The sequence below is a fragment of the Podarcis cretensis genome (genome assembly GCF_951804945.1).
Source record: "Podarcis cretensis genome assembly, chromosome: 10".
In the NCBI taxonomy this organism is placed as follows: Eukaryota; Metazoa; Chordata; class Lepidosauria; order Squamata; family Lacertidae; genus Podarcis; species Podarcis cretensis.
Window position 1 is genome coordinate 67,394,149 of NC_137179.1, and position 18,352 is coordinate 67,412,500.

At 44.5% G+C, this 18,352-nt stretch overlaps 1 protein-coding gene across 3 annotated transcripts in view; it reads left to right on the forward strand.

Moving 5' to 3' along the window:
* Window positions 1–11,151, forward strand: part of CELSR1 (cadherin EGF LAG seven-pass G-type receptor 1) — a 156,456-nt gene extending 145,305 nt beyond the window's left edge. Inside the window, exons 28-35 of one of the 3 annotated variants that reach the window (XM_079993997.1) lie at window positions 633–759; window positions 991–1,116; window positions 2,176–2,312; window positions 2,656–2,759; window positions 4,579–4,746; window positions 6,785–7,027; window positions 8,289–8,553; window positions 9,113–11,151. In XM_079993997.1, the coding sequence (XP_079850123.1) occupies window positions 633–759; window positions 991–1,116; window positions 2,176–2,312; window positions 2,656–2,759; window positions 4,579–4,746; window positions 6,785–7,027; window positions 8,289–8,553; window positions 9,113–9,137 (1,195 nt within the window). In that variant the 3' untranslated portion in view covers window positions 9,138–11,151. The remainder of the gene's footprint in view (window positions 1–632; window positions 760–990; window positions 1,117–2,175; window positions 2,313–2,655; window positions 2,760–4,578; window positions 4,747–6,784; window positions 7,028–8,288; window positions 8,554–9,112) is intronic. The other 2 variants (XM_079993998.1, XM_079993999.1) reach the window with 2 other exon arrangements.
* Window positions 11,152–18,352: the final 7,201 nt, after the last annotated feature.

Sequence of the window (18,352 nt, forward strand, 5' to 3'; positions counted from 1 at the left end):
AGCTTCTGCCAACCTAGCAGTTCAAAAGCACACCAGTGCAAGTAGATAAATAGATACGGCTGCAGCAGGAAGGTAAACGGCGTTTCAGTGCGCTCTGGCTTCCGGCACGGTGTCCTGTTGCACCAGAAGCGGTTTAGTCATGCTGGCTACATGACCTGGAAAGCTGTCTGTGGACAAATACCGGTTCCTTCGGTCTAAAAGCAAGATGAGCGCCCCAACCCCAGTCATCTTTGACTGGACTTAACTGTCCAGGAGTCCTTTACCTTTACAGAATAAATCCCCTTTACCTATCACCTGCTTTATCAGTGGGTGTTACTTAGGCCATAAGCCAAGCCTCTGGGGTCTGGCTACCTAGGAGACAGCAAACTGGAATTCACAGATCAGTAGTTAGTATCTCTGCCTAGAGTGTATTTGGTGGCCGAGTCACAAAAACTTATTTTTTACAAGGTCACGTAGCAAACAAGACAAAAGTAGTGTTTGACTTTACTTGTTTAATTCTGAACTTCTGCATTTCAACCCGAGCTTTGAGAATTTCTCTTTTTCCTGGGGCGGAATTGGGAATAGCAGTGTGTGTGCTCCAGGGACTGCCGTATTTCATGCCTAATACAAATTATTTTGTGGTTTTCATCTAGCTCTGTACTGCGGACTGCTTTCCTACTGCTACTGTTGATCAGCGCTACCTGGTTACTCGGTCTGATGGCCGTGAACAGTGATGTAATGACATTTCACTACCTGTTTGCTATCTTCAGCTGCTTACAGGTGAGTTTGATAAAGTGTCTTTATGGCGTGCCTTCAGATCCACTTCCTTGGATTATCACTTCTCTGATTATGCAGTGCCGAGTCAGGGCTTCATAGGTAAAAATTGCAAACTTAGTGAACTCCTCCTCCTTTAAATATTAAAGGATCCCCTCCCTGCAAAGATTTTTCTATTTTTTAAAACATATTCTTCTTTTGTCCTTTTTTCTCTTCATCCCTCTAAAAAAAATCTAGGGCCTGTTCATCTTCTTCTTCCACTGTATATTCAATAAAGAAGTGAGGAAACATTTGAAGAATACTTTCACTGGAAAGAAGCCGCTCAATGATGACACCACCACCACAAGAGCTACATTGTTAACCGTAAGGAGCCATTCTGCAAAAAGCATTTCCCAGCACTGACGCATAATAGTTCTGTATCCTGACAAAATTGCTAATGCCAAATTTTGTCTGGATTCCCTGCCATCAGCAATTGGCCTAGAGTTCTGTTTATTTTAGGACATATCCTCTCTTACCAACATAAAACAGAGCTGCATTCAGCTTTGGTTTTTTTAGAATGTAAATGGAAGTATATGCATTGGGATTTATACAGTTATGTCATATTCCTATTAAACTATTTAAGTGATTAGAGTTGACTTAAGTCCATTGATTTCGTTAGGTCTCCTCTGAGTAAGACTAAGTTGATATAACCTTACTGCAACTGACTAGTTTTCTTGTTAGTGTTTAAGGGCAGAAACTCATTTTAAGGAAACATTTAGAGTTATTTCAATCCTGTTTGTCATATTCTTAGATCCCAAATTTACATTTATTATCTGATTTTATTAATCAAATGAGTGATCATTGGAAACCTTTGGCCGCTCACTGACTTTCAGGAGCAAAGTTTCTTCTGCTAAAAGCTCGCCGTTTCCTAAAAGTCAAATTTTGGATGGCCCAAGAAAAAGATTAGTGAGACTAATCCTTTCTTTGGACAAATAACTTAAAAGTTAAGCTTCCTCCAAACAAAAAGTGTAGGGCTCATTTGACTACCAAAGCTCATGATCAGAATAACCACATGATGTGGCTGTTGATTGGGTGTCCCACTACAAAAAAAATGTGAGTGTCACCTGTTACCGATTGCTCATCATATTAACCCCTGCCCCCCCCCCCCCCAAAAAAACCCCACAGTAAACTAGCATGTCAGGAAGAAAGCTAGCAAGTCTCCATGAGATCCAGTTTTTCTGTGTTCAGGGGCATTGGAGGAGTAGTTAAGTATGCAGCCCCCTAATTTCACTATGAAATGGTACAGCCTAGCAAGAGCTTCACCGTTTGGCCTGTATGTATATATCAGCTTTCATAATATTGACCTTTCAGTTTGGTGGGTGGTTTCTAAAATAAACGTATGTGTTTACTGGTCAACACCTCTTATTTTTCCCCTTCTCCCAGCGGTCTCTGAACTGTAACGACACGTATGTAGAAGAGCCAAATATGTATCGCACCAATATCGGGGAATCCACCGTCTCCTTAGAAAGCACCGTCAGGTCAGCCAAGAGTCACAATAGCTACCTTGCTTATATTCTCAGGTAATCTGGTGGCGGCGCATGGCTTTCAGGCCTCTCCCTTTTCTCTTTTGTGTTGCTTTTGCAAAAATGAAAAAAAAAAATGCATTGCTACTTTTGCGCAAGTTGTGCTTCCCTTACGCTTCTGCATATTTGTTTTTGTGCAATATGCCTCTTGCACCTTACCTGTGCACACGTTGTTTGCATCATTTGATTTCACCATTTAAATATAGGCTGAATGCCCATTGCAGTGGCTATACTAATGCCATACAGTCTGCCAGGCAAACGTTGCATTTGAAGCAGCAAACTAGAATTTCAGATGTCCCTGTGGGGTTGCTTGCTATCATCCCCCTTATCTTCTTCTTAGAGATGAAGCCGCCCAGAAGCTTAGTGTGTCATCCAGCCAAGCAAGAGCTGGTCATACAGAAGGCGATTCCTCCATCTTCCACAAGAAGCCATCAAAATCCAATGGTAAGAGGTCTTTCTTCTCAGAACCGTATATGACAAACATCTCCTCTAGTCCCCACTAACCAGCACCATGTATTAATACAATCAGTGCTTTTCTCAGTTTCAGTAAACTATAGGCCGTTTGTCTCATTGTCAGGTGCCATTGATTAGGGCAGGCTTAAGTAGCAGCAGCAACAGTAACTACCATATTTTTCCGTGTATGACAAGCTTTTTTGACCCAAAAATGAGGTTCCAAATTTAGGTTCATCTTATACAAGGGTAGCTGAGGGGGGGATGCACGAATGGTTTTTTGGCGTGAGCCCAAGATTGTAAGCGGCGATTGACTGCTTGATTGTTGGGGGGGGGGAATGCTGAAAATCGCAGCACACAACCGCTCGTGTCACTTACAATCGCCGCTTACAATCTTGGGCTTGTACTTCGTTCTGACGGGTGAGCGATTTTCGGCATCTCCCCCCCCCCCAAAAAAAAATCAAGTAGCCAATCACCACTTAAAAACTCAGGCTTGCACTTCGTTCCGGTGAGTGAGGGATTCTGAGAATTGGCCACTTGATTGTTGTGGTGCTGCGGCAGCCAATAGACAGGGAGCTGATAGGTGATTTCTGCAGCGCGAGTGGAAACCACCTATCAGCTCCCTGATTGCCGCCAGCGGCCGCCAATTACGCTCCCACTTGCTGCGACGAGGGCAGCTGTATATTGGCTGCCGCAGCGGCAATCAGGAGGGCTAATAGAGGCAATCAGGCAGCTGCGACGCAAGCGGTTGTGTGCTGCATTCTGGTGGGTGAGTGATTTTCGGCATTCCCCCCAAATAATCCCCCCCCCAAAGATCAATCCCCCTATTTTCTAAATTTTGAGGCCCCCAAAATAGTCTTATAGTCTTATAGACTGAAAAATACGGTAATTTCCATATTGCATCAGGACCAAATCAATATTTGTAGTAATAGGAAATGTCAGGAGCCGTAAGTGTACTACTGTGTTGAAAAGGGCAACAAGAGATCCTTCACAATGCATAATGTAGCAAGATACAAAGCTGCGTTTGTACAGTTACTCGTGCAAAGGTGTCAGGGCTGGTTCAGCTGCAGGTCAGCACAGAGGCACAGAGATGAGCAATAAAATTGATTCTTTATTCAAAGAAACAGAATACAAACTGATAAACCTACAGGCAGGACTGGCCCCGGGGGTCAAGCAGTTGCCAGAACTGTGTCTCCCACTTTCCCCTCAGTCTCCCCATCCAGCTGTTTTCCCAGCCATCTTAAACTCAGTCCGTTTTCTGTGCTCTTTTCTCTGCTCCATGCAAAGCTTGGAGACAAGGGAGGACTGGAGCTGAATACAGTGGGACCGGCAGGCTCCTGTTGCAGCCTCAGCCCCCACCTCCCTCTCAGCTGCCTCTCCTTCCTCTCTCACTCAAGCCTGTTGCTTGTTCAGCATCCAACCATCCAACCATCCAGCCTCATCGTGTCCTACCACCACTCCCCTGGCTTTTATCCTTCCTCCTCTGAGGCTTCTCTAGGGCACAGAAGCCAACCAGGAAGCAGGACATGAGTGCCACAGGTCTCTTCCCACTTGGGATTCCCAACAACTTGCATTTATAGAGGCAGCCAGCACAGGAAGCAGAGCATAACTGTTGCAGCTTGTAGCCATCGAGAGCCCTATCCTCTGTGACTGCACAAAGAGGATTGATAGAGCGGACTAGACCAAACACCTGTGACTAAAGAACGCTTGAAGGATGTGATAAGTTAATGCACTTGCTGTTTCCCTCGGTTCTTGCATATAGTAAACCGTATGCCTGCGTTGCTTCAACACTTTCATTCGTTTACTTCTACAGAGAACGATTCTGACTCGGACAGCGAGTTGTCGCTTGACGAACACAGCAGCTCCTATGCCTCCTCACACTCGTCAGATAGTGAGGAAGATGGGGTAGAAGCAGGGAAAAAATGGAACGCAGCCAGCTCAAAAAACAATGACCAGGGTCCACTCCACAGCACTCCCAAAGGTAAGAGAGCAACAGCTAAAACTTTGCTTCCTCCTGTAGGGTCCTTAAAGGTCACTTTGAAACAGGGCTGGGGGACCCTTCTTGCTGACAGTGGATGGGGAAGCCAGCAGAACCAGACCCAAAAGTACTACAGTACTTACTCTATCCTGTTTTCCATCCACCATCCCTTCTGTTCACGCGCATGAAATTAGACGGAGAATCTCAGGCCACAGGTTGCCCACCCCTGGAACAACTGGCTTGTTATTTCACATTCCCCACCTGACTCAACGTGCTAGTTGTAAGGATAGACAAACATCATTTTAAAAGTTAAAAGGGCAGCAGAGATGAGCCATAGTCAAAATGAGCATTTACTGCGCAAGAGGATTCTTAGTCTAGAAAGGTCTTCTACTGTCGCAGTTACTTAGGCGAATGGGGCAATGGCTTCCTTCATTGGTTGCGAAGCTGCGGCACCAGTAAATTCAGAGAAAGCCAAAAATATCCCTGGCCACACTTGGGTGTTACCCAGAACAGCATGAAAGGACAAGAAAGAAGAAACCTCTCAGCAGGCACCGGAATGCCGCTCCAATCAGCGGACACAATCATAGAATCATAGAGTTGGAAGAGACCACAAGGGCCATCGAGTCCAACCCCCTGCCAAGCAGGAAACACCATCAGAGCACAATCTAGGCAACAGGTCCATGGTGAGCAAAGGGCAGGGCAGCACGTGAAGCCACCAAAAGAGAAAACAGCTCCTTGTTCTCTTCAGGAATGTGGAGCATTTTCTCTGCCTTGTGTCTCTTGTGGCATTTCAGCAAGAGCAATGCAGCAGGACTGCCCTGGCTTGCAAATGACAGGAAAGTCAGTGGAGAGGCAGTGACAAGCAGACTGAGCAGAGCAGATCTCTGCCCCCCCCCCAACATCACCTAGGTAAAGGTAAAGGTACCCCTGCCCGTACGGGCCAGTCTTGACAGACTCTGGGGTTGTGCACCCATCTCACTTAAGAGGCAAGGGGCCAGCGCTGTCCGGAGACACTTCCGGGTCACGTGGCCAGCGTGACATCGCTGCTCTGGCCAGAGCCAGAGCCAGAGCCGCACACGGAAACGCCGTTTACCTTCCCGCTGGTAAGCGGTCCCTATTTATCTACTTGCACCTGGAGGTGCTTTCGAACTGCTAGGTTGGCAGGCGCTGGGACCGAGCAGCGGGAGCGCACCCCGCCGCAGGGATTCAAACCGCCGACCTTTCGATCGGCAAGCCCTAGGCGCTGAGGCTTTAACCCACAGTGCCACCTGCGTCCCGCTCCAACATCACCTAGTGAGGCTTAATTTCATTTATAAAAAATCATTTGCAAAATGTACAAGTCACTTTATTTGGCTGAAAATGGGGGCTCAGAAAGTGGCATACTTGAAACTCAAGTAATCGCCAAACCCTTTATTGTAAAAGGGAATCACTCGGAATCCAGTTACTTCTTGGTCCCTGGCTGTGATCAAGAAATCACCTATTCCCCCCCCCCTTAAGTTTCTTGTGCCCTAGTTTTAAGTGAGAACATTTCCAGTGCTGTTTTAGAAGAATGAATTTTGGATTGTGTGTATGTGGTGGCCCAATAAATGCTCAGTGGTGAGAAAAATATGCTTCCCAATCCCAGATTACATTGCTGAGCTTCCAATTCATTTGTGGAGCAAAGGTTGCTAGCAGGGTGGCTGCAAATGAGGAGAAAAGAAGCAACCATGAACCTAAACCTGAAATTATACGCAAACCAGATTTGAGTCAAAGGACTGCAAAGGAATCTGCCTCATTCCGAGTCAGATCATTGGTCCACTGGGCTCGGCATTGTTGACACTGATTGACAGCAACTCTCCAGGTTTTCAGGCAGGAGATACCACAGACTGAAACTAGTTCGCTTTGGCCAAAGATGTGTCATTGCTAATGGGCGTATTCTGTGTTGTAGATAGTTGCCAAAGCTGCTTCCAAGAACAGAGGAAGCTGCAGAGAGAAGCTCTAATGTTGTGTGCCGCTTTTTGTTTTTAATTGGTTTGGGGTTTTATTTTCCTGTGTCCTGCAGTAGATTCTGTTCCCAATCACGTGAAACCCTACTGGCCTTCTGAGGGTGTAACGGCAAGTGACGGCGAGGAGCCAAGTGCAAAGCAAAAGCTGAAGGTGGAAACCAAGGTGAACGTGGAACTTCACCGGGAAAACCACACCAACCACAGCAGCGAAGCGCCTCAGGATAAAGAGAACGAAGGGCAGCAGAAGGAGAACAAGCCGCTTGTGCAGCAGAACCAGCAGCAGCCAGAACAGAGGAAAGGTAATGGAGAAAGGTCTCCATAAATATATCCCCAGAAATATATCCCCAGAAATCCACAATGCTCGAGAGACCGTTAGCTCTCCCTGTTTGCGTTGTCTCAGCTTCTCCTACGTTGAGCACACCACCTTAAACATACCCACATTTCACTGGATGTCACAATTGGACATCCTCCCATCCATTCTGAACAAAGGAGAGGTGCAGAGAGCTTTGCTTCAGGCAAGCACAGTGCCTTTTCCCCATCAATGGGAAATGATGCCTGCTCCATTTTGTGGTCCTGCCTTTCCCCCTACCCTTTCAGATGGAGCAGCTGCTTTGTTCTTTGCCATGCCACTATCTCACAATTCCAAATGTGCCCACCGGCCCAAAAAGATTGACAGCTGTTGCGTTTAACAATGGGATTTGGTGCCACGAGATGTGGGTGATGACCACCACTTAGGACCTCTTTAAAAAGGAATTGGGGTAACACAGAGAGGAGAAATTGCTTGGTTGCTGATAGTCATGCGGGCTGAATAAGACCTGCGGGATCAGAGACAGCCTTAGGAAATGGCAGTGGGAAAGGGCTGTGTCGTCCAATCCTACTTGTACTTCTAGGCAGCTGGTTGGTCACTTTGGAAAACAGAATGCTGGACTCAATAGGCCTTTGGTCTGATCCAACTGGTCTGTTATGTATTTAATACAAAATAATGAATCACAACAGTTCTTCACCCACCTTACAATTTTGCAGGTGTGCACCTAAGATGCTTTGGTGCAATCCTAAAAATGTAGTTCGAAAGTGGCAGACATGCCTTTTGAGGATGCATGCACCCTAAGTGACGGGAGCCATGACTGACTGTCAAGTGTAAATTTAGTGAGATGCCTAGGCAAGAGAGTATGTAGAATCACCTGCCGGACGTGGCTGCTGTGTGTCACGGCCGCCGGAGAGCATTGCTGAAAGACTTTGTGAAATCGATCCCTACAGGGAGAACTTGCTGGGTTTTCATTTCATGTCTCAATCTGAGCTCTCTTATGTGACGATTTATACCAAAGGGTAGCTGAAGGGCAGGCTTGGGTACCAAGATTGTTCCCGTATAAATTGCTTTTCCAGATGGACAAAGTCTTGGTAGGCATTGGTGGTTGAGAGTAATGATAGGCCAGACTTACTTATTTCCAATCTAAGAATACATGGAGCATTGAGTCTTCCTTAAATACAGGTTTTGAATTTGTCTCCATTTCATTATACTGAATTCCTCCACTCATCACTTCCTGTTTCTTTCCACGGAAGGCATACTGAAGAACAAAGTCACCTACCCACCGCCACTGGTGGACAAGAACATGAAGAACAGACTAAGGGAAAAACTGTCCGATTATAATCAAACCACTATCTCGCCAAGAATGACTTCCATTGGGACTAACAATGGCATCCGTGCCACTTCAGATTCTGGAGTAACAATAAAAAACCCCAGAAGAGATCAGCCTCCAGAACAGATAAACGGTTTGGCCATGAACGTCCATGTGGGAACCGTCACTGCGGAGACTTCTGATTCTGAGTGAGTGTGACTCTTTGTGAATTGCTTCTCTCTGTTGCGTGGTGTTGCCCCTCTCGGGTTTCTGACGCCTCCTCCTCTCCATACTTTTTAACACTTCAGTGGCCCAAATTGCAGACGTTTGTTCTTATAAACGTCAGGGCTGTTTGCTCCTCCTTTTCGTCTGCTTTCTCTTGTGCACCAATTTCAGTGCTTCAGTCCTGCTTTATTTTAAACCAAAGTTCTCTGTTGCTTCTGAAACGGGGAACTCTGGTTTAACGTCAGTTGACTCATCAGGATAGTAAGCCAGAGTCATATCCTGGAACCTAATTAATCACAATATCCCCTACCAGCATAACCCGAGTTAACAGAATACTTGCTTTTTATCAATTACCTTGCCCGAAAACATCCTGTCATTAATTTCACCCACTTTTTAACTTTCCTACTGCGTCAAGCTGCTGACGCCTGTCTGTCTCTCTCCATGCTAACATATTAAAATGAGCTCGGTAGTTTCACTGAAAGGATTTGTCAGCTTGCCTCTATTTTAACCCCAAGTTGCATGATTGCTTCTCTTCATGAACAGAGGCAGTAATGAAACTTCAATTTGAATCATCAGGAAATGGTGACACCTGCTGCAACTTACGAGAGGTGACTCTGCCGGTGATGCCACGTCCCAGGGACCTTTTGATTCTGCCTTCGCCAAAGGATGTTGCATCTGGGGAAAGTTTCTCACGACGGCACCCCATGGCCATGCCCCATTTCCCGCAAACTACACAGTAAGGCAGCTTATGGTACCTTCAGGGTCTGCCTGACTGCATGAGTTGTGCCAAAACAAGTGGAGGCTGATGAATGGAAGTCGCTACCGGAGAGCAATGCCTTTTGGGAAAGTGGACAGAGCCATAGCAATGCTGCAAGGATATCCTTGAGGAATAAATGGTCTATAGTAGGGTAGACATACCGGCTTAAACCAAGCCCTACCTGCTCTCACTCTCGGCCTACGCTGGGGATCTGGGGATCCAATAGGATCTGTGAACTCAGGAGAAAAACATAACCACACCAAGTGCCCTTCCAATTCCTTTGCCAGCTTCCACGCCAGCTTGTGGTGGACACTTTTGTCTTAAAATACCATCATTTTGATATAAATATATAAAAATATAAATATATATATATATATATAGCTGTAGATATTTTTTATATATTTTATATGGTGATTCTTTAAAAGTTTCTTTTTGTACATTTCATGTAATATGATGGTTTTCTTAAAAATTTGATAGCAGGAGAGTAATTGAGAAAGAGCTTTGATATTTTTTATATTAAAAAGAATTGCACAAGTGTACTTGAATTTGGCATTTCAGGGTGGGGAAATATAACTAACGTCTGCATCACGCCTAACGGTAATACAGTCTTTTTAAAAAAGGCTGCCACTTATCTCTGGAAACTTAAATTCAGGAACAGAATTTGTCAGAATAATCTGAAATATTTTAAAGGATTCAGTGTGTATTTTTGTACTCCTCTACACCAGCCAATCATTCAGTAGCAACAAAAGTATTTGTGGGTGATTTTTAAGGAAGTCTGCCTTCCCCCCCACATTTTCTTTATTTTTCTGCACTACAAAATTTATACTTGCTTAGGGGGGGAAATGTGAAATTAACTATTTTTGTGTCGCGCAGTTAAGGACTGTAAGCAGAATTGATAACCTGAATGCCCAGAAGTGCCTTTCCAGAAGTAAAGGCCTTTAGTTAATGGGCTGGACAGCATTTCTCCATAATGTGGAAATCCCTTTTAGACTCCCAGGGGTCGGGGAGGGTAGCTGACAACAAATTCACAATTTATCAAAATAATAAATGTGTAACTTGTATTTCTGATACTTGGTCTCAGAATGCACAAAGCTGCCCCTCGTTTGTTCATTTACCCAAAAAGGGAAACTTTTTAAGTCAGTCTGCATGATGCAGCCTAGTTAAGCCCCCCAGATTTCAGTGACAGACTTGAGCATTTGCTAAGTTCTTTCTCCCTTTGAAATCAAGTCGCCTTATAAGTGCTTAACTTTGATAAGGTCAGCGATTCAGTTTTAAGAGATTATGAACGCAGCCCTTTAATATTTAGATTGCATTCAGATATTGCAAAACTACCTTATTTAAGGGATACCTGATAACTGGATTTCAAGAGCAAATCAGAAATTGTTTTGTTCAATTTTATTTTATTTTTAAACCAACTCCATTGTCAAGCTCAGAGAACCGGGAAAGAGTATGGCTCTTTAAAAAGTATTGCTTTCATGCTGTATGAAAATCTGATGTAAAAAAAAGAAAGTTTTAAATGTGAACGTATCTGCCTATCATACCTGGGGATGTGCTAAATGATGTTACAGCTGTTTCACATCTATGTGTATATTTTGTCCCAATGAAATGTAGTTAGTTAATTTTTTTATCAGAACTGTTAAAGTGTGTCAGCTGTGCTAAGCCTGGGGGTGGGGGGTGAAATCCCGGGGTGGTTTTTTTGTTAGTTTATGGCAGATTAGACACTGGAGGGGTTTTTTAAACAAATGTATATTTATTAATGTGCAGAACACTGGAATTGAAGCACAGATGAGAGAACCTAACAATAAATTAAGTTTGTGGATTTGTATTCATGCTTCCAGCCATTTATTATCCATTGGTCTCCTCTTGATAAACCATGCCAAGAGAAGGCAGAGAACCTCATTTACCCGTAACTGCTGCTCTCCCAAGAGCCTCCAACTCCCAGGGGTATTCCTTCTGTTGCTCACATCCACAGTGTTTGGGTTTCTTTCGATAAGCCAGAACCAACCACAGTGAAGGTGGCATTCTTTTCCTCTTCCCTGTTGGATTGGGCAAAGGGCCCACCTAGTCCAGCACACTGTTCTCACAGTGGCCAAGGAGATGCCCACAGGAAGCAGATCCTCAGCTCTCCTCACCTGCAATTACTTGCAATTAGCATTCACAGGCATATTGTCTCCGATAGTGCAGGCAGAAAGAACAACTGGTCTTACCTGAAGTGTCATTCTGGGAGTGGGGCGCCGTATCCAATGGAGTGGGTGTTCACCCTGTCGCGAGACACTAGACAGGAGCAAAGACTTGTGGGGAGTAGGCGGCGCTCCCTCAGTTGTCCGGATTCGCCAAGCCTAAAGTACCTAAAGTGAGAAAAAATACCTGCCGACTTCCCCCTTCCCCGGCTCTGGAAATTTCTGTAATAAAATCTCTAAATTGCTAAGTATCTGAAAGGCAAGGAAACGCAACACAAGGAACATGACAAACTAGCACTCAAGATAGGCCATACTCCCCCAAACAGTGTATAGTAGAGCTATACAGTAAATACACTCCCAAAACTTCAGGTAAGACCAGGGGTCAGCAAACTTTTTCAGCAGGGGGCCGGTCCACTGTCCCTCAGCCCTTGGGGGGCAGACTATATTTTGAAGGGAAAAAATGAAGAATTCCTATGTCCCACAAATAACCCAGAGATGCATTTTAAATAAAAGGACACATTCTACTCATGCAAAAACGCACTGATTCCTGGACTGTCCACGGGCCGGATTTAGAAGGTGATTGGGCCGGATCCGGCCCCCGGGTCTTAGTTTGCCTACCCATGGGTAAGACCAATTGTTCTTTTTAGTTTGTGGGGCGTTGTATCCATTGGAATAGAACATACCTCAGACCTTTCCCAGACAGGAAGCAAGCTGGAAAGACGATCTCCCCAAAAGGGACACAGACTAGTCTGTTTGGTTGTCTTTGCATTTGAGGAAGCCTGGACCCTCGCCTCCCTTGAAAACATTGACAAAAGGGCTTGGACTGGAATATAAAGTCCCTTTGCCTATTTGGGGTTCAAAAGGAGCAAAAGGATTGAGACTGAGAAGCGTTTGGTGAGAAACGACTGGCTGGTCGCTTGTCATCTCTCTGGGTTAGCAGAATTTTCCTTTTACCCTTTGATTCAATAAGGACATCTTTCAATGCCCCTTCTCCAAAAAGGTGACCGCCAGAAAAGGGAACGGTAGCAAAGTTCACCTTAAGATGCTGCATCTGCATTTCTGCTCTTTAGCCACAAGGTGCGTCTAGCCATTATCTGGGATGCCCTGCTCTTGCTGAAAACTGAACAGAATCCATAGAGGCATCACGAAAGCCCAAGCCTTTAGCTTAGTCAGAATTTGGTGTTGACGGGCCACATTTTGGAGAGGAGAGTGCAATAAGTCCTCAAGCCACACAATGCATGCTTGGGCACATGATGAAGGAACACAGGAAGCTCTTAAGGGCAGCTGCTTCATGAATTTTACATGGAGCAAACTCCAGCCTCCTGTCATGTCACGTTCCAGAGTTGGGCATCTCCCTCCTGGGGGGACCAGATGACGAGATGCAAGATTTAACCGAGGGAGTGCCGCCTATTTCCCACAAGTCTTTGCTCCTGTCTAGTGTCTCGTGACAGGGTGAACATCAATTCCATTGGATGCGACGCCCCACAAACTAAAACGCAGCCATTGACTTACCAATGCATATTTCAATTACATGCACACAGCTCAAACCTTCCTGTGGAGAGTAGGTTTCAGCTTCTCTGAATAACCAATGAAGAGTTGCTAAGCAGCCAGGGACTTGGCTCTCGCCGCCCTCCTCCTCTGGTGAAAGCTCTCCGATTGTAAGCACATCTGAGACGTTCAGAATCCATCTGTTCAAGTGAAATGGAGCTTTTCAAATTGTTCTGTTCTAATCTCTCTACCCCACTCAGTGAAGTAAGAAAGCCAAAAAGATTGCAGATTGTATTTCTAGCTCAACAAGATATGCAGTAGAAAGTTCCTCCCCTGCCAGCTTTTCCTGAGTGTTCAGTATTAAGAGCAAGCCCCTACCTTGTATTTGTAAAGTGTTTACAGACACCCTCTCATCCTGGAAGTAAAGTTTAAATGCTTCCAGAGAAGGGGAAGCAAAGAAGCTCTAAGCAAAATCGAGACGTCTACCTAAGTATTGGCATCAGCCCTAGTAAGATACAGTTCCTGCACAAATAGCCTATTTTAAAAACTTTGAATTAGGCAGACCTTATATTCAGAGTGTGAATATAAATTTCAATGGTCCAGGAAAAGAATTTCTTTTGACACTTAGACGTGGTGGATAAATACAAAGTGTTGATATCAACCCTTTTATCAGCCGTGGTTTAAAAATAAAAATAAAGAGCTAAGGCTGTGATCTGACATTAAACACACCTGCTCGTTGGACGAATATACTGTTGGTGGAAGTATTTATGTGGCCCATTTGGCCTATACACAAACCTTCAGTTAGTTGCATTTACTACAGAAATTAAGAATGCCAATCTTAAGAGTCGATATATAGGTGACTCATAGTAGCAACACAGTCCAAAGGTATGAAAATAAATCAGGAATCGTAGGGTATGAGCCAATTCACCTGCAAATCATGGCATGTAGCACTTCATGAAAGTCAAATTACAAAGGTAAGGAACAAGGGGCGCTATTATTTTTCAAAGGACTGCATCAATGCTGCTACCTATGCAAAGTACAAGAGGACAGGATTTGGCCCAATGAAGCTTACTGTCTAAAATTCAACAAAGGAGATAATGGGGAGGGAAATGGGGGCAGAGAGAAAAGGGAAAAGCTTGTGTTTTTTTCTGGTCACACCTGCCTTATCTTAGATTAGCGAATTACGTGGTTGTACTAAAGGTGTCAAGGAACAGGTAGGTCTTGAGGAGGATCTGAAGGAACTCAGGAAGGTGATGTCACACCAGAGTTCTGGAAGGCAGTGAAAATAGTGAAGGAGCAGGATGCCTGCAGATGGAGGCATGTGCTACTGCTTATAATCAAGTACGTATACCAATAAATTGAGTTCTAAAATGTTCTAAAATGTTCTGTGAAAAGACAGTGACATATTTGTCACTGTCTTTTCACAGAACATTTTAGAACTCAATGCAAACTCTATTTACACCAAGGTATGCTAAACCCCCCCCCCCCTCATGCTTAGGAGTCTGGTCTTAAATAACTATTCTAGCACAAACTGGGACTGACAGGATACACCTTCTCACCAAGCACCACGTAACATTTGTATTTGGTTAGCGTTATATCCAGCCCCTAGCCTATCAATGGCAGAAAACAGCACAGGGAAGTATTTCAATTTCCTTGACCTCTTTGGATTTTTCCAGCCCTGATGTCCAGTAGAGGGAACAGATACACATCCACTAACTAAATTATTCTCAAACTGACATGTGCATTAACATGCCAGAATAACTTTTGTTTTAATTGATTAATTAAGGAATCAGCTGAAACGCTAAGCAAAGAATTGGCAAAAGCAATTACTCTTAATGGCCCTTGTGAATTACTCCAGGAACAATCCTAATCCCTTGAAGTGAAAAGAATATTTACCACCCAACTTAACTGAGCAAGTACGGAAGTCATTTTCCATTACAAAAAAAATAACACCTAACAATAACAGACCACATCTCTAAATCAAGACTAAACCAATCCATAATTGTTTAAAGGCTTCCTCCTATTTTGGGAGTATGGCCAATTTTAAGGTTTCCCCCCCAGTGGATAGAATCTATTCATTTTTTCTATGAAGGTGAAGTGCACAACAATTTCTATCAGTGCTGACTTAAATTTCATATACATGCTTGTGGAGAAATGAGCTTTTAGAAGATACAATAAGCCACAAGAATTATGCTCTTAAAACACCCCCTAAGGGTATGTTTTATAGAACATAGTGTTTTGTTTGTCATCACTCTGAAATCAAATCTGCTGAACAGGATAATAAGGGGATATAATAGGGTTGGGTGACATCTGGTTTTCAACATCGTAATATATCACCAGCTAAACATCACAATATACCAATATATCACGATGTCTGTAATAAGGATGGAGCTATGTAGAAGCATTGGCTGACTTCAAGGTTTTCCCCACATTGTGATTTTTGCATAGCACACACACGTCGTGATTTGCAATATATTTCCAGGTCAAAAATTATGAAACCAATATCATGATATAGACTTCAAACCAGTTTTGGATGATAGAATGATATATCACCCAGTCCTAATAATGACCATTTTCTATTAGAGACTTGTTTATCAACTCTACATTTAACAATTGTTACTCTCTCTCTCTCTCTCTCTCTATATATATATATATATACACACACACACACACAGTGGTACCTCGGGTTACATACTGTCAGGGGCTCAGGAGCAGAGGCACAGGGAAGAGAGGAGATGGAGAGCGAAGGGGAAGAATCCGAGGGGAGCGTAGGAGAAGAGGACAGTGGACCGAGGGATTCCATGAGCCTCTCCAGCGAATCGGAAGATTCACAGAAGGGGGCGCCAGTGGCCAGGGGTAGGGGGTTCCCAAGGGGAACGCCCCAGGAGCAAGGGGGCAGCAGGGACTCCCAGAGCAGTAGTTGGAAATCAGGACCAGCTTCCCCACCAGAGCAGAGTGGGGGGGGGGAGAGGCCCAAGGATCGGGGCCAGTGCATTCCCCACCAGGGAGAGAAGATGAGGCAGGGCTGACCACGCCTCCATCAGAAAGTCGGACAACGGAGGGGAGGTCAGATCCGGCCAGTATCCCGGAAGAGGGAAGCAGTGACCGAAGTAGTGTAACGGTTAGGAGAAAGGTCACTGGGTTGGCGCGAGAGGCAAGTTCAAATGCACAGGAGCGCGGGACAGCAGAGAATGAGGATTGGGAACCGGGTCCTAAAGCCCGCAGGAGGCAGGGGGAGGAGCTAAGCGACTCAGCGTCGGAAGAGTCCAGAAAGGGCAATGCCCCAGCAGGCAGGAGGACCCAGAAGAGGAGAGAGCAGCGGAAAAGGTGGAGCAGGGCTAGGATCTTAAACTGGTGTCAGAGGGGAGGAGACTCAGACGGGACTTCGCCGATCTAGGGTTTAAGATGTAGGGCTGCGCGCTGCGGCTTTGAAATGGAAATTGAACTTCAATAAAGACTTTTGTACATTACGACAGCCTAGCGTTGGTCCTCTGTGAGCTGGGACCTAGAGGCAGCTCTGACACATACGCTTCAGGTTACAGACTCCGCTAACCCAGAAATAGTGCTTCAGGTTAAGAACTTTGCTTCAGGATGAGAACAAAAATTGTGCTCTGGCAGTGCGGCGGCAGCAGGAGGCCCCATTAGCTAAAGTGGTGCTTCAGGTTAAGAACAGTTTCAGGTTAAGAACAGACCTCCGGAACGAATTAAGTACTTAACCCGAGGTACCACTGTATAGGGAGAATATATCCAGGGGTCAATGGCTGGCTTGTCTGTAATCTGCCTGGCTGAAAATTTCCATCCCTACGATGAATCAGAAATGAAGCGTCTTCTTGCACACATTTTTCAGAATCAAGATATGCCAATATCATGGCATAGTACTCAAACCTGGCACAAGTAAACACACACACCCTATTTTAATATTGAAGCTGCATGATGGGGTTTGCACAACAAACCCGTGACCATATATGCAGACAGTGCTTTTCTTCTCGGTGCCGGTACGGTGTACCCTAGAGTATCCCCAGAAGAAAAAATCTGTATGCAGGTATGTTAGAGGTGTTTAAGTAGTAGAACCAAACAGGAAGCCATCCCGGGCAGGAAATATAGTTGTTTTCAGAGCACTCAAGCAAATTTCTGTATTCTCAAAAGTCTCAAGAACTACATAACTTTGAAGCCAATACGATCATGGACTCACCAAGTGGTCTTGGACAAATCACGCCCATGCATTTTTCTTATCTTTTCAGGGACACAGGTTTTCCGAATCAATGTTTATAATCACCACCCTTCCCTCCAAAATGTTGCTTGGAGTAAAAGATTTGAGATCAATTTTGGCTACAGATCAGTCCAGAAGACACAACAGAGAACGACGCCAACAACAAAAGACCCACTAAAATCACTGAAATCTAATTAAGTAGTAAGAGAAGATTCTGAACTGCATTTATATGAACCTGAGGCACAAGTAGTCTAAATAGATATAAAAAACTTTTTTTCTGATAAAACTTGCCTACTGCTTTGAGAATATATAATCTAGAGGACAAATTTCAACAAAAATACAAAATCAAGTGTGAGAATCCAACCAGCTCTCAGGATTTTGGCAACGTTCAACAAGTCCTATTGAACATAAAACAAAACATTTTTCTTCTCTGTTTAGTAAACACACGACAGGGGAAATGTGATTATTTCAGAAAGAGCAGCTTGGACTTTGGTATATTGAAAGGAGTCCAAGCAGGTCATTTCTGAGCAAAACTGAAGCAGCCAAGAGCCTCACTTACTCTCAGCCAGAGTCACATAAAGGCTTAGCAGGAAATAAAGGAAGGCTATGAAAACAGTTGGCAACTCAAGTGGATCCAAGAGGCCCGCATGGCAGATAATGAGCTTCATAGAAGTCCTGTGCTCAATGAGAAACCAAAAATCATTAAACCATTGCTGGTGTCACAGCTGCTCCATTCACAAGGAAAACACCATCTTCAGAAGTGAAGCAGCAAAGGACACTGTTGCACTCCATACGGGGATTAGAGAAAAAGTGAAATATCTTGCATGACCAACACAAGGGCAGTTTTGACACCTGCCATTTTACTTAATGCAATAAACATTCCCTTTTTGTTAATTCACAAGCCATTTAAAAACAAAATCAAGGTTAACCTTTTCTGCTCCCTTTAAAATGGATGTTGCTGGAAAAAAATTGATGTTGCTGTATGACGGAACAATCGCCATTTAACGGTGCATAGTAAAGGTAAAGGGTAAAGGGACCCCTGACCATTAGGTCCAGTTGTGGCCGACTCTGGGGCTGCGGTGCTCATCTCGCTTTATTGGCCAAGGGAGCCGGCGTACAGCTGCCGGGTCATGTGGCCAGCATGACTA